Source organism: Anolis sagrei, chromosome 5, assembly GCF_037176765.1.
Source record: "Anolis sagrei isolate rAnoSag1 chromosome 5, rAnoSag1.mat, whole genome shotgun sequence".
NCBI classification, from domain to species: Eukaryota; Metazoa; Chordata; class Lepidosauria; order Squamata; family Dactyloidae; genus Anolis; species Anolis sagrei.
In genome coordinates, this window is record NC_090025.1 from 98,167,062 (window position 1) to 98,190,494 (window position 23,433).

A 23,433-nucleotide genomic window follows, 5' to 3' on the forward strand; every position below is an offset into this window, starting at 1 on the left:
TCCCATTCGATTGAAGCATTTGCCTTTTCGACTGGAGAGTAAATTTGTTCATGTATCTTCATAAGGAGAATGACAAAGCTGTGGATATATTTTAACATTATTTGTTCACTGTGTTCCTGAGAGATTTTTATTGCTGCATTGTAAAGGCCGTGTATGGTCGCTACTACTCATTGAGGCTTTCAACACAGATAATACTGTTCCGTAGCACTATCTGTAATCTGTCATTATCCGGTCTTCTTCAGTAATTTCGTCTGCATTAGCCGTTCTTCTGCATGAGTCCCATTAAATTAATGGTTTCAACCCTTAGTTTAGTGCAGTTGGGCTTATGCAGGAGAATATTTTATAGTGTTATTTAGATGCTTAATAATTGTGAATAACTTGGTAGAGTGTATTGGACTGTAGCATTTGGTGTCTTGTTCATTGTACAGTCTTGGCAAGAATAAACCTGTCTCTCAAATACATATCATCTGGAAATTAACATGAACTTTGTTGTTGAATCCTATGCCACTCCAATAGTATAACATTTGATAAATTGTAATAGAATTAAAGCGTTTGATGGATAACAAAAAGAAAGCCCAGGCTCTGATTGAAGACTTCTTTATGGAGACATTCTGCTACACAGTGCATTTACTGTAACTTTTTGTCCCCTTTTTGGCAATGAATGCATTTTCATTCCTTCTTACAAAAATGATACCTGAAATTCTATATATTTTACATTCCGTTTAGGGGGCAAGCAGAGGATTTTTCATGGTTTTGTCTAATTTTACTTTCTTCTTTACTTTTATATAAAGTTATTTTTCTGAATGAGAATACAAGTTATTATTATTATTATTATTATTCTGACACAAAAACACAGTATGTCACAGCAAAAGAGATCTAGATGCTGGATTTCGTATCACAAAATCACAAGTCGAACACTTCCCAAGTGTCTAGGATTGTGTTATGTATTTTTGAATGATGTGTGCAGATCCAAGTAAGGTGGCCTTTTGTAGTTGACTGATGATGATGATGATAATAATAATAATAATAATAATAATAATAATGCTTATTTATTTGATCAGTCATATGACCATTTCAAAATAGAACATGAGTAAAAAACAAGGCAAAAAGGTGAGGACAGCAGCTGACCTTCTATTTATAGTCAGAATCTTATTTTCCTGGTTCTTCTTTCAGGAAATCTGCTCTTTTCTTAATAGCTTTCAGAATAAAAAGGCTTACTCTGATTATGCTGGGTCTTTCCTGCCCTTGCAAGAAGGATGTCAGAATATCATTTCTGTTGGGGGACCTGCAGTTGGATAATATTGGATGTAAATATCTTTCTCGCAGTTCAGTATATGCTGGACAGTCAATTAAGAAATGTTCAATGTCTTCCACTGTTTGTTCTCCCCAGATGCAGAATCTCTCACTTCTTGGGATGTTACAGTAGCACCTGGTTTGCACCATAATACCGAGTTGTTCAAACCTAGCCCTAGTATATATTCTTCTTAAGGGTAGTGGAAGTGGAATAGTTAGGTAGTGCTCTAAATGAATATTCCTTTTGTGTGAAGCTAAAAACCTTGTGGCTGAAGTCCAGATCTCTAGGTCTGTAGGTCCAGCTGTGCATAGACATCCCGAATGCGCCGCTTGAGCACTTGCCCTGCCTCCGGACCCAAAACACCCAGAAATTGCAAAGGTAGACCGAATCCAGCCAACTCATTATTCAGAGCCGCCATCCACGATGACTTCTGGTCATGCTGGACTTGATCCTTTAGACATAGGCGAGGAAGTCTACAGGGATCCATAGAGTTTACTTTTGACCAGTAATTAAACGGTCTCATTAAGATTTGAGCTTTTACTGGGAGTATTCCTAACTCAGCCCTTACTGCTGCCATCAGTGTTGTTCTGGAAAGGCCCAGGAAGGTGTGAAGATCACGATTTTGTCAATTTTTATTGTTTCCAAATGCCGGCTGAGATCTTTTGGCATGGCGCCCAGTGTGCCGATGACCACTGGGACCACCTGTACTGGTTTATGCCAGAGCATTTGCAGTTCGATTTTGAGGTCTTGATAACGGCTGAGTTTTACCTGTTGTTTTTCCTCAATTCTGCTGTCATCTGGTATGGTGACATCAATAATCCAAACTTTTTTCTTTTCCACATTCGTGATGTCTGGTGTATTGTGTTCCAAAACTTTGTCAGACTGGATTCGAAAGTCCCACAGTCTTTTTGCATGTTCATTTTCCTCTACCTTTGCAGGTTTATGATCCTACCAATTCTTTACTGCTGGTAGGAGGTACTTGTGACATAAGTTCCAATTAATCATTTGGGCCACAGAGTTGTGCCTTTGTTTGTAGTCCATCTGTGTGATTTTCTTTCAACAGCTGAGGATATGATCCATGGTTTCATCTGCTTCTTTGCACAGTCTGCATTATTATTATTATTATTATTATTTCATTTTTGTCCCACTTTTCTCACATGAGTGGGACTCAAAGCGGCGTACAGTGGATTAAAACATTCAGTAAGACATAATAAAACAACTAACACAAATAGACAATTATGTAAGTTTCTTCCATAGTACACTTTAGTCACTTTTCCTTTTTCTTTGTGCATGCCCTGTCCATTTCTATAATTACCAAATCATAGAAATGAGCGTAAAGAGTATAAACCTTAAATTTTCATGTTAACTAGAGGTCAAAACTACAGAATGAGCTATGGTCTTGTAAAATAATATTCTGCCCCATTTAAATGTCAACATTTGATCTACGTGGTTAAACTTTTTTTAAAAAGAAGTTGAATAAAATCAGAGACTCTGATAAATAATTAAGTCAGAAATATATTTGACCACTTTTCAAAAGTATTACTGATTTTTTTTATTGTGCTAGCAGAAGTGAATGCTTCAGAGAAAACTAAAGTGCTAATTATAGCTAAAGAGGTCATTTATGGGAGGTTAAATTGATTTAATTAGAATGTATTTGAAGGTTACATAGGAGTACAAAGAGATGTTAAAGGGTTAACACATAAGAGATTACATTGTAGTCAGTGTTCTGTTAAAGTTTGAATTAATTTTTCCCATGGGTTTTTCACATTCTAATTTTCAACTAAATGAGACATCTGTTTCAGAAAAGGAAAATTTGCTAGGGTTGTCATGGCAACTATCATTCTGTAAGAAAATTATTCCAATGGTTACTTTACAACAAAAAAAGGCAGAAATTCAGTACATAAAGCAGCATCCAAGAGCTAGCCGAAACTCAGCCCTTTTGTGTTTGACCTGTAAAAATTGTTCATACATTTTTAGCGTGAGGCTAATTATGCTGTAAACAAATTATCTTGCCATCCAATTCTCCCCCGTCCTCAAGACTTGCACATAAGAAGTTATTTTCCCTTGAAGCATTAAAAACATTTGGAATGGGAAGCAGAGTACTAAGAGAAATTTGTCGCCTTTTGGAAAGAAAATCTGGAATGCATTGCTTTGTCGAGAACATTTTGTATCTTCATTAAAACGCATAGACTTCTAGATATGTAATATACGCACCTTGCCAAAAAATATGCTGCCTTTTTTCTTAGATAATTTATTTTATACTGGCAGAAAATGCACTTCTTTTCCTGAGTCAAATACAATTAGAAATGATGTGAGCCATATTTTTTAAACAAATTGATTGTGCCCAGCACCTCCTAGCTTTCAAATGCCAAATCTATTGTTGCTATCCGATTCTATAAACACTACACAATGTTGTCTTTGACAAGGTGGTAGGTTGCACAATACCCGGAGGACACTATTTCTCTTATCTACACATACACTTTAAAGCAAATCAAAAGAAGACAGAATGGGTTTACTTTTGTGTGTGCGACGTGCTCGGAGAAGAGAGTCGAGACTCTTTGGAAATGCAAGAAAAGAACGCAAGATTGAGGCACCAAATCGTTTCTAGGGCTTCCTCTTTTCAGCCGGATTTCTCTCACTCTTGAGATTGTCATAAGAGACAGCATAATAGCAAATCGCACATTTTAGCACATTGCTTTTGCATAAAAGAACAGCTTCAACATGCATAACTTGGCAGACTTTAACTCAAGAGTGTAGATACTGCAGTTACAAAGTAAGGGAGGGAATAGAGGGAAAATTCCCTTCCCCTAATAAGCTGATCATTTCTATTCACAAAGGGAAACACATTTTCCAAGAGGATAAAAAATGTGGGTTATGAATGTTAGAGCTAATGGTGGAAAGGAGAGCAGTGGGATTTTGCATACATTTCTACAGTTTCTTAAAACTGATGAGATCCTTGATTTCAGTGATGTGAGAAAAATACGTGCATATCATTTTAATTCCGTTATTAAACTGTAAGACTGTAAATCTTCTGGTGTTTGCTATGTCACAAATGCGGTGCTGACTTTTTTATTTGTTTATCCATTAATAGAGAAATTGTGTGCATATTTATGTATGTACTAGCAGTACTCATCATCCATTGCTGTGGCCAACCTTCCCTCCCTCTTTCTCTCCTTCTTTCTTTCTCTCCTTCCTTCCCTTTTTTTCTTTCTCTCCTTCCTTCCTTCTCTTCCTCTTCCCTTCATTCCTCCTCTTTCTTTCCCTTTTGCTTTCTCTCCTTTCTTCCTTCTCTACCTATTCTTGGATTGCAACTCCCAGCGGTCCTCCTGATTGATCGATCTATCTAGCTACCTACCTATCTCTATCTAATCTATATCTGGAGGATTGCTGGGAGTTGCAGTCCAAGAATCGGAAATTAGAAATATTCAGAGATTGGGATGCTCTCAAAGAAAGCCAAGGAGAAGAAAACTTGCAGAAATAAACATGCATTTGGAACATCCTCCTCTCCTAAAGGGCCTTGTCTAGGAGATGTTGGGAGCAGTAGTACAAAAGAGAGTGTGGATATGCTATTGTGTGTGTGTGTGTGTGTGTGTGTGTGTGTGTGTGTGTTTTGGCCAGTCTCAACTCCATATCCAGCTCTGACGCAGACTTGAAATAGGTCAAGGAGGTGTGTGTTATTGAAGACTACCAGGAATTGGTGGGCAAATGCAGTTCTTTATCACCTTTATCACCAAAAAGAAGATCAGGTACTGATGATCCAGGAAGTGGTTTTCATCAGTGGTCTGATTACTGCTTCTTTTAAACAGAATGGAAAGTTCACCTTCTTGCAGGCATGTAGCCAGGGGGGGGGGGGGGGCTTGGGGGGCTTCAGCCCCCCCCCTGAAATTCTGATGGTGGTTCGCGAAAAGGCCTTACTGGTGCATTATTTAAACTGTTATGTTTATTCATATCATGATCTGATCACCATAATCAATATATCCCATATGCATGGGGGTATTGGGGTAATGATACAAAAGGTTTGCTAGGGTAGACCCTCTTTCACTCAGACTCAGCCCCCCCCCCCGAAACTCCCCCGAAATTTTTTTAGCCCCCCCCCCCCCCCCCCGAAACGAAATCCTGGCTACAGGCCTGCCTTCTTGAGAGATGCATTGGTAACACTGGCCAACACACATTTTGGTACCTCAAATATATTAGTAAATTTGACCTGTTTATTCCAAAAATGGCACCAGTTTCCCCCCATCAACTCTAGTTTGTGAGATACAGTACCATCTCTAAGGAACAGGCTTAAAAAACCAAGGCTGTGTGTTGTATTTGAAATTTAACTGAATGTGAATTTGCAGACACAATGCATTCAGAGAAGAAAGATTTCATCACTGCATACATTGCCACCTTATAAGAACAAATATGTCCTATATATTGTGTCTCCTATACTGTCATTACTTGGCTCACTCTCCAAGCTGGAAGGTTGGTATGGTGACTAGAAGATAATAATAATAATAATAATAATAATAATAATAATAATAATAATAATAATACTTTATTTATATTCTGCTCTTTCTCCCCATAAGGGACTCAGGGCAGATTCCAAATATAAAAGGCAAACATTCAATGCCCGCATACAACAAGAATATATCCATACTAACAAAATTTATACAACCCAACATATAAATAGGAATTATAATAAATTAAATAAAAAGCACAGCCTGTTATAACAGACATAAGACAAAACATCAAATGGAAATAATAATTTCCCATTTATTTGGGGCAAGATAAGATAGGTATTAAACATCTCTTTCTCTCCTTCCTCTGTAAGAACATGTAACCTTGCCATTGCCATATTCCCTCTGTCCTGTACAACTTACATTGCTGTGCCATTTTAAAAAATAAACAAATAAAGGATAAAAGACAACCAAACAGGGAAATAAGAAAATAACCCGTAACAGTCAATTGATGTGGCTTTCAATAATTTAAGCTGATTAGTTGGTTAGCCTGGCAGACTCCTGCTCACACTAATTCGCTACCTTCTAGCCAACTTGGAGGTTCTAGGTAGTCTTCCCACCACTACCCAGTCCTTTAGTTGCGCTCTCACTGACAACTGGCACATCAGTTCCAGAGCAGTTGTCACACACCCTAATGAACTGGTAGAATTTTTTATATACATAATGCAATTACAATAGAATAAAAATAAACTCCCCTCCCAGCCAGTTCCACAGGTAGAGCCCAGCAAGGCAAAGCAAAATAGCAGCAGAATCTAGATCAGGGTCCTCAAACCTTTAAAACAGAGGGCCAGGTCACAACTGTTGGAGGGCCAGATTATAATTTGAAAAAAAAAACATGAATGAATTCCTATGCATACTGCACTTATCTTATTTATAGTGCAAAAAACCCCCTTAAAATAATGCAGTAATTAAAATGAAGAACCATTTAAACAAATATAAACATATTAGGGTTTCAGTGGGAAGTGTGGGCTTGCTTTTGGCTGATGATATAGGTTGTTGTTGTTGTTGTTGTTGTTGTTGTTGTGTGCTTTTAAGTCATTTCAGACTTAGGTTGACCCTGAGTGAGGTCCGGGTAAATGAGTGTTTTGCTTTTGGACTTCCTCTCCAAGCAGAAGGTGTCAACTTTAGTGAGTGTAAAGTGACCAACCTTCCACCCCATAACCTGACACAAAATGCTAGTAGCTTGAGATAACAAAGTCCACAATCTGTTTATTGGTTACAGCTGAAAATAGGGTTGGCAGACATACAAGGGTCCTGGATTGTTGCATTAGCCTGCTCAGGTGCTGAATGGACACCACAGAGGTGCCTATGAATCAACCCCAGACGCCATGGACTCCAGATACAGCTCCCCAAGGTCATTTACCCGGACCTCGCTCAGGGTCAACCTAAGTCTGAAATGACTTAAAAGCACACAACAACAATAACAACAACCAACTATCTCATCAGCCAAATTGGTAAGGGACGTGGGTAGGTTCGCATTCAATGCCGCTCCGGGCTATCTGTGCTGGTACCCTCTACACTATAGGAAGCTCCCTTTATCGAGGGAGGACAAGCCAAAACCAGTTCCAGGGCCCATGCCTACCATCCCCAAAAGTTGTGAGAGAGAACTAAAAAAAAAAAAAACACCCCAGTGCAACAATACAGAACTGAGGGTGGGATGCACCAGAAGACAACTGAACAGCAAGGCTGCTGAGTTGGGTTGAGTTGGGTGGCTTCACTCAAGTCCGCCAAAGGAGAGCCAAGCAGAGTGAACCAGAAGATTCAACCTGATTGGATAGCTGCTTGTGTGCCCGAGTAGCCGTGCAAAACCCCAAAAGGGTCCTGAGAAGATGAAAATGGCAGGTGGAGGGGCACCCGCAGCCACAGCCTTCCTGCCTGGTAAGTTGGGCAGGGCTTTACTAGGGAGAATGACTCTTCTAGGAAGAATGACAAAATAGAAAATGTCTAGTCATCTGGCTTTAGGGGCTTAAAGTGCTTCTATCTTTTGATGTTTGTCACAATTTTAAATATAAGATTTAAATCAAAGAATTGAACTGCTAAATTAATAGCATCCATAAAAAGACTTTCTGAGATTGCATTTTGCCAGCATTAAATTTCACTGAAAGGAATCAATTGATTATATTTACAGTTGTCAGGGTAGAGTCCATTGTGCATTGCTGCTATTATACATGCCATTGTCTGTAACAAGGCAGTCAAAGGGATGTCTCCTGATCTATACCAAGTAAGCCTCATTTCTGAATTGTCTTTTTTATTTGGCTACGTTTTGTAAAAGGTGCTGATGAATTACTCATATGTATGCAAAGCAGGAGACACAATAAAAAAAATCATGATTGTGCTGTTAAGGACAAATAGCAGGCAATTTACAAAATTACCCTTGTAGTTTTTGTTCAAAAAATCTATACAGTTCAGTTGAAAGAACTTTACAGGATATGACTCAGAACTGCAGGTGGCAGAACACAGAGACCAGTCAAATACATTTATTAGCAGACTGGATCCATCTCTTTCCAAAACTATTAAAGTAAGACTCTGAAAGAATGGGATGTGGAAACAACTTATGTGTATTACATTTGCAAATGTCTCAAGGGATATGGTTTGAAGGCCACTCTATATCAAGAACCAGTCTGATATAGTGATTTGACAACTCTAGAGACCAAGCTTCACATTCCCACTCAGCCATGGAAACCCACTAGGACAGTGGTTCTCAACCTTTCTAATGCCATGTCCCCTAAATAAAGTTCCTCATGTTGTGGTGACCCCCAACCATAATTTTGCTACTGTTGTGAATTGTAATGTAAATATCTGACATGGATGTATTTTCATTATTACAAACTGAACATAGTTAAAGCATAGTGATTAAACACAAAAAACATTTGGGGGAATATGGACAACGGATGATGGGATCTGCAGTACCTTCAACCAATTCATCCCTGACTTCCACAGACCACTGAGACCCTCCCATGAATTACAGACCTGGACCAAACTTGGCACACAGAACCCCAATGACCAATAGAAAATACTGGAGGGGTTTGGGAGGAATTGACAGCACTTTACTGGAGATATAGTTCACCTACATCTGGAGAGCACTGTGAATCCAAACAACTATGGATCTGGACCGAACTTGGCACAGATTCTCAATATGCCCAAATTTTAAGACTGGTGGAGTTTGGGGGAAATAGTTCTTGACATTTGGGAGTTGAAGTTTCTGAGATGTGTAGTTCCAACCAAGAGCATTCCAAGAGCATTCTGAACTCCAGCAACAATGGAATTGAAGCAAACTTGGCATACGGAACTCCTATGACCAACAGAAAATACTGAAGAGATTTGGGGAAAATAGACCTTGGCATTTTGGAGTTGCTGGGATGTATAGCTCCCCTACCAATCAAGAGCATTTTGAACTCCAACAAGAATGGAATTGATCCAAATTTGGCATACAGAACTCCCATGACTAACAGAAAATACTGGAGAGATTTGGGGAAAATAGACCTTGGCATTTTGGAGTTGCTGGGATGTATAGCCCCCACTACCAATCAAGAGTATTTTGAACTCCAACAAGAATGGAATTGATCCAAACTTGGCATACAGTACTCCCATGACCAACAGAAAATACTGGAGAGGTTTGGGGAATATAGACCTTGGCATTTGGGAGTTGAAGTTGCTGAAATGAGTAGTTCCTTCCAACAATGGAATGAAAACAAATTTGGAACACATACCTGATATGCTTACAGTTGATTACTGGAGGGCTTTGAGAGGAACTAACCTTTGTTTCTGGGAGTTGTAGTTCACTCACAACCAGAAAAACCAATCTCCACCGATGATAGACCTGGATCAAACTTGGGTAGCGAGTGCCAGTTCGCACGGGGACCCTTCTCTTCAACCCTTGCCCTTTCCGAGCGCAGCAGGGGGCAAGGGCTGAGCGGCGAAGCCTCCCCGGTTGGCTAGGCCTCCTGGGAAGCCTTCCCCTCGATCCTACCAAGCCAAGCAGGGGGTGAGGGCTGAGTGGTGTAGGCTCCCAGGACGGCCAGGCCACGTGGGGAGCCTTCTCCTCGACCCTCACCCCTTCCGAGCCCAGCAAGGGGTGAGGGCCATTCGGCGAAGGCTCCTCAGAGGACCAGGCCATGCGGGGAGCCTTCCCCTCGACCCTTGCCCTTGCTTTTTATGTGCATATTGAAGTCCATCACTTCCAAACTCACTTTTGGCTATGGAAGGATGGTACATTGTTGTTGGGGAAAGCAGATCTTGCACCAATATTGTTCTCGTGTGTGCATCTGCATATCTATTCTTTGTCTCTTTGGCACAAATATATAGAGCTTTGTAGACTAGAAGTGGGTGATGGTTCATGTGAAATCTTTTACAACCTCATAGTGCCTGTGATCAAGAGGGTGGAGAACTTTAACATGAAAGACTTGAAAGTGGGAAATGACACTACTGAGTTGCAATTGCAGATGAGGAGCACTGTGTTAGTTCAAGTGATTTGTCTGCCAAATTATTTTTTTCTCCTTCCAAGCTAGTTTGTATTCATAATAGCTTGTTGTGTGCAGTTTTTTTAGCCATACTCTGTGTGTGTGTGTGTGTGTGTGTGTATGCTTTCATACAGTTTCCAAAGAAACTATGAAAGGAACATCAGAAAGATTGCAGACAACATGTTAATTTCTGAAAGCACCAGTAATGCATCAGTAGTGGAAGCAGATAAATTGTAGCTGCGGGGGCATTTTCTTTTGTCTTTGGCAAACAGTATAAAAGAATAGTTCAGAGGATTTTTTAAAAAGATTTCTTCTTTTTCTTGTTGATTCAACAAGGGAGTGATGTAAAGCTTTCTCCAAAGTACTATCTGTAAAAAAAAAGTAAGTTGATGTGCCTATCTATATTTGTAAGTACTAACACTGCAATTATCACAGACCTTATTAAATAATATCAGATTGTTTGTTCTTTCTATCCGGGATATAGCAAAAGCCTCAGTCAGTAGTCAGATAGATATGAAAACCTATAAACACATTTTAAAGTATCAGCTCCAATTCTCTGTTATATTTCTATTACTGCCAAGAAGTTGTTTGTTTAAAATCTAAATTATTGAGATTTACATAAATGTAAAGGTTGTATACTTCAGGTTAAATATTTAAACATAGAAGACCAAAATACTAATCTATATATATAAAAATCCTCTGTGCATAATGAGTACCTTAAAAACAAAAGAACCAATGAACAAAATCACACCAAATTTGGCAACAAAACATGTCACAACACAAGGAGTGACCATCACTCAAAAATTATGATTTTGTCAATTGGGAGTTGTAGTTGCTGGGATTTATAGTTCACCTACAATCAAAGAGCATTCCGAACTCCATCAATGATGGAATTGAACCAAATTTGGCTCACAGAACTCCCATGACCAACAGAAGATACTGAAAGGGTTTGGTGGGCATTGACCTTGAGTTTGGGAGTTGAAGTTCACCTACATCCAGAGAGCACTGTGGACTCAAACAATGATGGATCTGGACCAAACTTGGCACAAGCACTCAATACGCCCAAATATGAACACAAATGGAGTTTGGGGAAATAGAGCTTGACATTTGGGAGTTGTAGTCACTGGGATTTATAGTTCACCTACAATCAAAGAGCATTCTGAACCCCACGAACGACAGGATCGGGGCAAACTTCTCACACTTAACCCTCATGATCAACAGAATATACTTAAGGCCATCCAATCCAACTCCCTTCATCATAGCAAGAAAACATAATCAAAGTCCTCCTGACAAAGAGCCACCCAGCCATAGATTAGATAGATAGATAGATAGATAGATAGATATGATTCACACACAGAGAGATATAGTATCATAGATTTGAAAGGGACCCTTAAAGAAGGACAATGATATCTTGCATGTTCCAGAGTGGGCAAACCAGACACTCTCCTCATCAACACTGACAAAGAAACAGCAAGAAATACTATTTTACCCACAAGCATAAAGAAATTACATATATTAGAAACCAACACTTTCTCATTACTTTATTTTCCAAATCAACAGACTGGGCCATAGCAACGCGTGGCAGGGGACAGCTGGTGATGATATACAATGTCAAAGGAAAATGTTGTGTTAGAAAAGTTTATATTGTATGTACTCATGAATAAGCCAAGAAATTGTTGTAGAAAAGATCAACCCAAATATCTAGGTCAGCTTATCCACAGGTCAGTGTATGTACTGTAGCTTAAATCTTATTCAAAAAATGAACCATCTTTGTGTAGAATAAAGTATTTTAGAGTCCTCAGGCAGGTCCCAAACTGTGTGAAATTCCCATTCTTGGCAAAGCCATGCCGAGTTGATACAGATTGAACAAATACTGACATGGAAGACAAAGATCTGCAAGGAAGGAAAGGATTAGAAGTGAGAGAAAAGAAATAGCACTGGGATTTGATAGTGAAGCAAAGCTTGTATTTTGTTAGTGAACACTAGTTTTAATTGCCCTATGCAAATATAGAACTATTTTGCATTACTGTATCAACGTATTAATGAATTAGATGAATGAGTCATGTTCACTGAGGAGTTAGAAGAGGGGGACAGTTTCTACAGCTTGGATAACTACCGAAAAGTCAGTTTTGATCATTTTTTTGGTATGCTATATCATAGTGGATTTTAAACCGTAGCTGCCAAAATGCTTTCTAAGATAATCAATTTAATGAATGGTTCATGCTGTAGTTGCTGGGATTTATGGTTCATTTAAATTAAAAGAGCATTCTGAACTCCACCAATGATGCAATTGAACCAGATTTGGCACACATAACTCTCATGACCCAAAAAAATATATTGGAAGGGTTTGGTGGGCATTGACCTTGAGTTTGGGAGCTGTAGTTCACCTACATCCAGAGAGCACTGTGAACTTAAACAATGATGTATCTGGACCAAACATGGCACAAATACTCAGTATGCCCAAATGTGAACTACACATTTTTGGTAGTTGTTGGTGGAATTTGGAGAAAATAGACCTTGACATTTGGGAGTTGTAGTTGCTGAGATGTATAGTTCACCTACAATTAAAACACCTTCTGAACCGTACCAATGATAGAATTGGGCCAAACTTCCCACACAGAACCCCATAATCAACAGAAAATGTTGAGTTTTCTGATTGTCTTTGGTGACCCCTCTGACACCCCTTTGTGACCCCCTCCAGGGGTCCCGAAGCCCAGGTTGAGAAACACTGACCTATAGGATGGATTCTATAAGATGGAACTATGGCATTCCGAAGTGCTATAATTGTGTGGTGTGACTGTCCCCTGATAGATATCAGCCCTGCAGTGTGGTGTAGACATACCTGGATGCACTGGACTGTTGCTGATCATCCACAACAATATTTCTTTTTTGTTAGACTTGTCTATTTTTTTTTTCAATTTCACTCTGGCATATCATGAATACAGAAGCAGTTGTAAAGCGTGAAATAGTGGTCTGGCAGATAACAAAGGAAGACTTCATAGCTGAAGTTGCACACAAAACTTAACACTCACACACTCATTGACAACTAAAGCAAAATCTTAAGTTAACCAGCAGCACAACTGTTCTGAGGGGAGTGTATGTATGTCTCTGTAGTACAAAATTGTATAGAAACCATTCCCAGGTGTTTGGTCTTAGCTGGCTAACCCAAGCACTGAAGACAATCTCTCCCTTTTTTGGCAGGCAACCTTGGTTTTATGGCTGGGGCTTTAATCTTCCACGAGGTCAAGCACTCTTAGAGAAATGGAACCTAATTCCAGATGGAATAGATATTCTAATAACTCACGGACCACCTCTTGGTAAGAAAACACTGAAAAGTGCTTCTCTGTTTCTTGATAATTTATCTGTCTTTTGGCCTTAGGGATAGATCATATTTTCTAGTCTGTGCTGCTTTCACATAGTTCTTGGGATATAAAATGGTATGCTTCTACGTTACATTATACTGAAATTGTTCCAGTATTCCCTGCTTGGCTTCCTCACATCACTAACCATTATTGATTTATGATTGACATGAGCATGATGAAAAGAATAAAGTATCCACTTCCCTTCAAAACATTTAGAGCAACAACACAGTTTTGCTTTCACACAACGGCTTTGTAATCTGCTCTGTTTACAGATTTTTTTTCTTGTCAGGAGTGACTTGAGAAACTGCAAGTCGCTTCTGGTGTGAGAGAATTGGCCGTCTGCAAGGATGTTGCCCAGGGGGATGCCTGCATGTTTTGATGTTTTACCATCCTTGTGGGAGGCTTCTCTCATGTCCCCGCATGGGGAGCTGGAGCTGACAGAGGGAACTCTTCCGTGCTCTCCCCGAATTTGAACCTGTGACTTGTTGGTCTTCAGTCCTGCCAGCAGAAGGTTTAACCCACACCACCGGGGGCTACTTGTTTACAAATATAAGCAGATTACAAGTAGACCCCCCCCCCCATCTGAAATAAACAAATGCTTTGACCACAGGCCATAGATACCTCGAAGCAGGAGAGAGGATCTTCTGGGCATGTGGGAACCAGTTTTCTGATTCCAGATCCTTATGGTTTCCAATGTGGATTATTCCAGTCACCCAACCACCACCACAACCACAGTCCCTCCAAAATAATATCTACTTATGATTCTGTTCTTTGAAATTTCAAGGAAAAAAAACAAAGTGTCAAATAGGGCAGTGGTTCTCAACCTGGGGTCCCCAGATGTTTTGGGCCTACAACTCCCAGAAATCCCAGCCAGTTTACCAGCTGCTAGGATTTCTGGGAGTTGAAGGCCATAAACATCTGGGGACCCCAGGTTGAGAACCACTGAAATAGGGGATTTGTCTTTTTTAATGTGAAGTCTCTTCTCCTGGAGATCACAAGATTTTGCCTGAATTATTTTTCAATGGGGCAGAATTAGGGGACTAGAGAAAATGTCCAGATGCTTTTTGGGCATCCATGCTTTCCCCATCCTTTTGCTAAATACTGCACGACGTTGCTAAATACAAACATCTCTCGGCTGCTGGTGTTTTACTCGTACCTTTCTGTCTCCGTGGGCCCTTCCACATATTCATATAACCCAGAATATCAAGGTAGAAAATCCCACAATATCAGCTTTGAACTGGGTTATCTGAGACCAAACAGCCATATATTCCAGTTCAAAGCAGAAAATGTGGGATTTTATTCAGCTGTGTGGAAGGGGCCCCACTCGTCTTCTGTAAATCACAGTTTAAATGTGCTTTGTTTAAACTGGGAATATATGAGGGGTATTTTTTAAGTAAGGTCCGTTGGAACATAAGTACACAACGAAAGTTTATTTCAAAAAAGTAAATTTATTTTCAGAAAGTACATACTTCACTCTATTTTTCGACATAGTTGCCAAGTTTGTTCAAACACTTACCATACTTTGGAACCAATTTTAAAATACCCTCTTCATAAATCCTGGCTTCAACTGAAGCCACCAAATCGTCTATAATCAAAGAAGGGCGACCGGAGCGGTCCTCATCATGGACGTTGTCACGGCCATCTTTGAATTGTCGTACCCACTTACACACTTTGCTTTCACTCATAACAGTATCACCGTACACATCACAAATCTGTCGATGAATTTCTGCAGCAGGCAGGTTCCATGCTGACAAAAACCGTATCACTGAGCGAACCTCACATCCGGTGGGTGAGTTGATAGTCTTAAACATTTGTAAAGCAGAGAACAGAACCGTACAGGTTAGCTACAGAGCGGAAACTGAGCACAGTTGTTCCCGAGGCATGCCGGTACACGACGCATGCACTCGTTGCGGTATGTGCGCAAACTACTAGTGTCTACAACAAAACGGACCTTACTTAAAAAATACCCCTCGTATCCTCTCCATTCCTCATTTTGCACAAATTTCCTTGAACACCCGAACTGAGTCCATCCAGTGTTGGATGTAGGTGCTCAAGAAATGGATATAATTGATAAATAGTCATTACGTTGCCTTAATTTTACACTACACATTACAGGACACACAGTATTTTTCATGATATCCTTTGAATGGGTTGGACATAAACTGAATGATCAGACAATGCTTCTCTTTCTAGCAAAACGGAAACAGCAAAACAGCAAAACTCCACATTCTTCTTACCCTCCCTCTAGTTCTGAAAGCTGTCTTCTTTTGAAAACGGGATTGTGAGAAACATCCCCAGTGATTAGGGATTATTATGTTTCTTAATGTATCATGCATTTATTTCTTTGTAGTCTTTGCTGAAGCATGCAGGAAAGCTGACTGAAGAAGAAACTCGGGCGATGCCCAGAATTCAAGCAGACAATAGTTCTTTGACTCTTTTATAAGTATTGGGCTTATAGAGGACGAGCTGTGAAACTCATTTGGTTTTTGAAAAATCATTGTCAGATCATTGTGTGCTTGAAGTGATTTTCATTAAAAACATTAAAACATACAATTAACAAAGAAATAAAACATGTTTTGGGTTGTTGTAGGTTTTTTCGGGCTATATGGCCATGTTCTAGAGGCATTCTCTCCTGATGTTTCACCTGCATCTATGGCAAGCATCTTCAAAGGTAGTGAGCTCACAGATATACAGTATAAACCCAATTTTCCTAGTTCCAAGAGACCTCACTACCTCTGAGGATGCTTGCCATAGATGCAGGTGAAACGTCAGGAGGGAATGCCTCTAGAACTTGGCCATATAGCCCGAAAAAACCTACAACAACCCAGTGATTCTGGCCATGAAAGCCTTCGACAATACATAAAACATGTTTTCCTGCGTAATACACTCCAGACTATCTGGTGCAGGGACTGGCAATTATTCTTCCCAGTATGTGAGGAATTGATACAATTTTTGTGCTCATTGGTTTTATTCTTTTCTAGAAATTTGCTAGGCACTGGCAGCCAGTGGCTTAGGGACTGTCAGTGGTTCATGGACCACGTCTTTACTGCCATATTAAATACAACACTGCCATATTAAATCCATATTATTTATTTATTTCATACACTTTTACTCTGCCCTTCTCCCTCCAAGGGGGGACTCTGGGCGGCCTCACATAAGCACCGCACGATGCTATCAACATATAAATAATCAACAATTACATTAAAACATTAAAATAATTAATTAAAACAAATATTAGTCACGCCAGTTTAAAACCGAGTCCAAGTCTGGGGTTAGTTCAATGTTGCAATATCCAAGTCTTCTTTCCATCTGCCACTATCCATTCATCAAACACCTGGTCCCAAAGCCAAGTCTTCAATTTTCCTCTAAAGGACAGGAGGGAGGTGGCCAACCTGATGTCCCTGGAGAGAGAGTTCCACAGACAGGGGCCCACTGCCGAGAAGGCCCTGTCTCTTGTCCCCACCAACCGTGTTTGCAATGGAGGTGGGATCGACAGCAGGGCCTCTCCTGAAGATCTTAAACTTCGTGATGGTTTGTAACCGGAGATACGTTCAGACAGGTAGTCTGGGCTTTAAAGATTAAAACCAACACTTTGAATTGTGCTCGGAAGCTAATCGGCAACCAGTGGAGCTGGCGTAACAGAGGAGTTGTATGCTCCCTGTATGCCGCTCCGGTGAGCAACCTGGCTGCTGACCATTGGACTAGTTGAAGCTTCTGAGCAGTCTTCAAAGGCAGCCCCACGTAGAGTGTGTTGTAGTAGTCCATTCAGGATGTAACGAGCATGGACCACCCTGGCCACCGTTATCTCCTTTAAACTAGGTTAACTAGGGTAGTGTAGACTCATATGATCAAGTTCAAAGAAGATAATGTGGATTATCTACTTCAATAATCTCAATTATATGACAGTGTAAAAGGGGCCTAAGAGGTGGCCCATACAATAAGCACTGAGATGATGGACTTAGGCTTTTTGTCAGACTCTTTTAAGGCTGTATGGATAAGACCAGCTCCTTGAATTGGACTCAGGAACAAATAGGAAACTAATGAGACTGCTTTGAGATTGGTATAAAATGTACACCAGGCAAATGTCTAGTTCTACACTGACATTCATGGGCTGATCTGGTGTGGCGAATGCCAGATTGGCCAGCAGTGCCAGAACAGTGGACAATCATCCTTATCATTCTCTCTCAGGGCTCCTCCACACAGTTGTATAATGCAGAATATCAAGGCAAAAAAAAAAATCCCATAATATCCACTTGTAACTGGATTATCTGAATCCATACTGCCATATATTCCTGTTCAAAGCAGAAAATGTGGGATTTTATTCAGCTGTGTGGAAGGGGCCTGTTTTCATGTCAAAGTGGCTGGAGGCCACGATATGACTTAGTTGCCTGGAGTGATGTTGCCAAGGTACCAGAGAGATGCAGGAGCAGAGAGAAGAGGAATCACCATCTCCTCCCCCTCCTCCATTTTCAGGCTCTATCTGCACTGCTATATAATGCAGTTTCAGAATTTAGTTTAACTGCATTACATGGCAATGTAGACTCATATAATCCAGTTAAACTACATTCTGATACTGCAATATATGGCCGTGTAGATGGGGACCCATGATAGCCTTGTTGCTTCAGTGAGCATTGCTCTAGGTGATGAGTGAGTGGCATGATAATAATAATAATAATAATAATAATAATAATAATAATAATAATAATAATACTTTATTTATACCCCGCTCCATCTCCCCCAGGGGGACTCGGGGCGCCTTACATGAGGCTACGCCCATCAATACAGTAAACACAATATTACACAAAAGCATAACACAATATAACACAAAGCATAACAGAACTAAAAAACCCCCCATAAAATACAAAACCAAAATAATAAACGAGACAGCAGTATAAGATCGGACATTACATTGCGCCTCCTGGCCTCTGCAATGCAGAAACAGGGATGGTATGGTGGGTGCCATCCCATGTACCTGGGTCACCCAAGCCCAGGAGCCCCCAGTGGCACAGTGGGTTAAACCCCTGTACCGGCAGGACTGAAGACCGACAGGTCGCAGGTTCGAATCCGGGGAGAGGTGGATGAGCTCCCTCTATTAGCTCCAGCTCCTCATATGGGGACATGAGAGAAGCCTCCCACAAGGATGATAAAAACATCAAAACATCTGGGCGTCCCCTGGGCAATGTCCTTGCAGACAGCCAATTCTCTCACACCAGAAGCGACTTGCAGTTTCTCAAGTAGCTCCTGACACGACAAAAAAACCCAAGCCCGGGGAATACAGGATGACCATGCAAAACAGTCACACCTAATTCCATCTTGGAATCAGCCTGACTGTTTACATGGGTCCAGCATCTCAGTCTGGAGGTTGCCCTGCGTTCTGGGGGCTAATTCAGAGCAACCCACGACTTCAGTTAATATGGTTCAAGGCCACATTAAGCAGCTGTGGCTTGTCTTAACCTCGATGAACTCCATGCATAATTTAGCTGCTCCAGTGCTGATTTGCTGCCCCTTCACATCAAGTTGTCAGTGTAGATGTGCTTAGGTGTCACTTGTGATAACTGTAGTTTCCAGGTATTTTGTAGGTGCAATCCCTTGTTGTTCTGTGGTCCTTGGTGGCTTTACAACTCTCAGCAAGACATGTTACTAAATGTATGGTTTTCTTTCCTAGTATTTAGAGGGGAGGCAAGCAGGATGGAGAATGTGTGTAAAGTCTTGTCAGAATCTCTTAGATTAAGTTCTACTAGATATCTGATGGGTTAACATCAGGAAAACAGTAAGCCTGTACATTATGTGTCCTGTAATGCCAGATTCCTTCCTCTTGTAGCTGTTTTTTATGCATAAAAGCGAATGTAAGAGAGACAGAGAGAGAGAGAGAGAGATTGCAGTTTAAATTATGCCTCTCCATATAGATTTCCATTCTTAGACCAGAACGTTAGACAGTTTGCATATGCAACAGTAACAAGTCACGTCTTCTAGTGAATGAGATGCAACTGCATGCTGTTAATGTCAAATTACCAATCTACCGAGTGCTTACTTTTTGACATGAGCTGGTTTATTTAGAGCTAGATTCCTTGAGGGGCTGCTAGAGGTTCAGTAAAAGATTATAATGAGAAACAAAAAACCAACATTTTTGACCTGTAAAAATATAATAATTTTTATGCAGCAGTTCCTCAAGACCTAGAAATTATTTAAAGAGTGCCTCCAGGTTAAAAAGGTTGAGAAAGCGCAAATCTTAACAAAGAGTCTTTCTGCCCATAGTTCAATATGTCTGTTTATTTAAGGTAAGCACATTGTGGCTGATATATAGTCACTTTGAGCACGATTTTGGTGAGAAAGTTGGGTTCTAAATAAATAAATGTGGATTATGAGCAGAACACCACTCCATTCAAAATTAATTTTGTTTATGAATGCAGTGCATAGTGCAATATGAATATAGTAGTAGTAGTAGTAGTAGTAGTAGTAACAACAACAACAACGATGCAATGTGTGCTGTCACACCCAGACACTATAAAGTTAAAACTAAGATGTGCTTCTCTCTGTTGGGGTTCAGCCTGGGTGTGAACCTGAACCTGAACCTGATTCTCTGATTGTATTTCCTGATGCTACTGAAAACGTATTTCCTGATCCTAATGAAAATGTATTTCCTGATGCTAATGAAAATGTTGATTCTGAGGTCAGTGTAGAAGAAACTCCTGCGGGCTTGGAAAGTGAAAGTACACATTCTCATGAGAATGTTTCAGAGCCAAGCAGTGATAGCTCTCCAGAGAAGCTAACTCCTGGGATCCTTAATGAGGCTAGACGAGGACAGATTTGGCAAAACAGGGGTGAATCGCAGAGTTTGCGAAGGTCAGCCAGATTGAAAGAAAAAGAAACAAGGGCTTCAAAGCCTGGAGGCGTGTCATGAAACAGATTCCTCGGCTTTAAGTGCCTCCTGCCGGGTTGACTCTTTAGATCAGGCATAGTTTTAGACTGAGGCATTACCTTGGCAGATCTCCTGTTTCCCGTGGCCTTCATCCCAAGAGGCTTCTAGTGCTCCAAGTACGATTAGTGGATTGCTAACAGGTTCCAGGATTTTACAGTGTTGCTTTTGGTTTTTGATCTAGTTCATGGATATTTCTGATTGCTGATTTTTACTGTGGCTTTTTGACTTTGGATTTTCCTCAATTTTGTAACCATTTTTCATAAATAAAAAGTCAAGTGTGGTGGGTTGTTGTGATTGTTGTGCTGTGTTGTGCTGTGAACAATCCACCACAGTCAAGTGTGGTGGATTGTTGTCTTAGGGTCTCATTTCCTGCTCTGGGTTGCAACACTCTCTTTATCCGGGTGATAAAGCTTAGGATTCTTAGCAATTGAGGGCACTCCAGATTTGAACATCAAACGGAACATTTATTTCTCAAAGTCCTTGACAGACTTGGCACAGCTTGTTGAAGTTACAAACACAAACAGTCAATGTGTGAAATTATATAGATGTTCCTTCCTTCTTTCTTCAGCTGCTGAGTTAACTTCCTCCAACGGTAGAAAAATCCTGGGATTCTTTACCCTAACTCTGAGCTGCTATTCTTAGAAAGAGCAGGTCTTTCCCTATCCAAGCTCAAGGTTAGTTTGGGGATGAAGTAATAGAGCCTCTCCCAATGGCAGAGAAATCCTGAGATATTCTCTGCCCCAGCGCTGAGCTGCTATCTTTAGAAAGAGCAGGTCTTCCCCTATCTGAGCTCAGCACCAGTTTCAAAGGCAAGAGGGTAAGTACCCACGATGGCCTGTCCGAGCTGCCTAGCTTGACCACAAGCACATCTGAGGCTTTTTCTATACTGAAGAAGGCAGAAGAGCTTCTCCAAAATGGAGATCTCATCCCCAGGGGAAAAAAAAGGGGGGGGGTGTCTCTGGACCAAAGAGATACTTTTTAAAGCCAATAACAGCAAAAGGCTTTGCAGGCTGGCTTTATTTATTATTTATTTATTTACAGTTTTTATATTCCACCCTTCTCACCCCACAGGGGACTCAGGGCGGATTACAGTGTACACATATATGGCAAACATTCAATGCCAATTTTTGACATACAAACATATACAGACATACACAGAGGCTATTTAACTTTTTCTGGCCGCCAGGTGAACTGTCGCTTTCATCGTCCATCTGCGACGCTGATGAAGCACTTCCGCATTCCCCGCATGCTTCCCTGTTGGAATGCTTTGTTGGAGTTAAGCCCCTGTTAATGGTTAACTTTTAGGGTGCTGCTGAGACTGTAGCAACCCTGGGGAAAATGCAAAAGGATGCTATTTCATGCAACTAAGGGGCAATTCAAACCAAGCTCCTGGAAGACGGAACACAATGATTTCTTATATTTGGTTCTAGTTAGCCAAGATCTACGAGTCTAGAACTAACAGTTTCCTTCTTAAATACTTTTTTCCTCTGTATATTTATTTTGTTTATATTCCATTATAGTTGAAAAGTGTTGATTATGACAAAATTAAGTCTAATTTTTTTTGTCTTTGCTGGTAAGTTAGGTTTATTAATGGTTGCCATGCTAACTTGGCAATCACACTGGCAACAAAGATCCGCATAGTCAAAGCCATGGTATTCCCTGTAGTAACCTATGGATGTGAGAGCTGGACCTTAGGGAAGGCTGAGCGAAGGAAGATCGATGCTTTTGAGCTGTGGTGTTGGAGGAAAGTTCTGAGAGTGCCTTGGACTGCGAGAAGATCCAACCAGCCCATCCTCCACGAAATAAAGCCCAACTGCTCATTGGAGGGAAAGATACTAGAGACAAAGTTGAAATACTTTGGCCACATCATGAGGAGACAGCAAAGCCTAGAGAAGACAATTATGCTGGGGAAAGTGGAAGGTAAAAGGAAGAGGGGCTGACCAAGGGCAAGATGGATGGATGGCATCCTTGAAGTGACTGGACTGACCTTGAAGGAGCTGGGGGTGGTGACGGCTGACAGGGAGCTCTGGTGTGGGCTGGTCCATGAGGTCACGAAGAGTCGGAGACGACTGAACGAATGAACAACAACAAATGTTAACTTGAGAAACATTTTATGTCTCTCATTGTTCTTTTAAAGTTTTTTTTTAAATGAAAGTTTGGTATGTTTTGAGCAGGTGACCTGAGAACATCCACTAGAAACTGTTACGACTCTGTAATGTTAGATTTATTGTAGACTCTGGTAATAGGAAGCGGCTGTCTGCTCCATAGCTCCAGTGACAGCTTATCTCTTCTCATAGGACCTAAGGGATGGCACTGCAACAGGCTGTCTAATTTGAATCTTGCTCTCCACATTAAATCACTGTCAGCTTATAAACCCCAAGCCAAAGGGGCCAACTACAAAAAATAATAATAATAGCTGAACTTCTAAAAACGTTTAAAAAGTAGGATCTAGACCATGAAAATGTTACCTATGTTGGAGTTAAAGACTCCTAGAGATCACAGCTAAACTGCGAAAACCAAAATCCTTCCCATGCATTGCTCATTCATTGTTTTTTTTCCCCTATGTAATTTTGATGTTGTTGTTTGTTATTTATGTTTTTGATTTTATTCTGCTGTAATGTGTTGTCCGGGCTTGGCCCCATGTTAGCCGCTCCAAGTCCCCACAGGGGAGATGGTGGCAGGGTATAAATAAGATGATTATAATTATGATTATTAAATGTTTCCTTTTGTAATTTTGGCCCACAGGAATATTATATCCTATCTTTCGAATTGGCCATCCCTCAAATTTAATCCAGCTTTTGGCAGAGCAGGCTTTTCATCCCATCCATTCTCAAAATAAATAGTCAATATTTATTATTATTATTATTATTATTATTATTATTATTATTATCATTATCAT

At 40.4% G+C, this 23,433-nt stretch overlaps 1 protein-coding gene across 4 annotated transcripts in view; it reads left to right on the top strand.

Annotated features, from left to right (window-relative positions):
• MPPED1 (metallophosphoesterase domain containing 1) overlaps positions 1–23,433 on the top strand; it is a 124,477-nt gene that overhangs the window by 84,112 nt on the left and 16,932 nt on the right. For all 4 annotated transcript variants that reach the window (XM_060778168.2, XM_060778169.2, XM_060778170.2 and 1 more), the window contains exon 5: positions 13,455–13,570. In XM_060778168.2, coding sequence (XP_060634151.1) covers positions 13,455–13,570 — 116 coding nt within the window. The remainder of the gene's footprint in view (positions 1–13,454; positions 13,571–23,433) is intronic.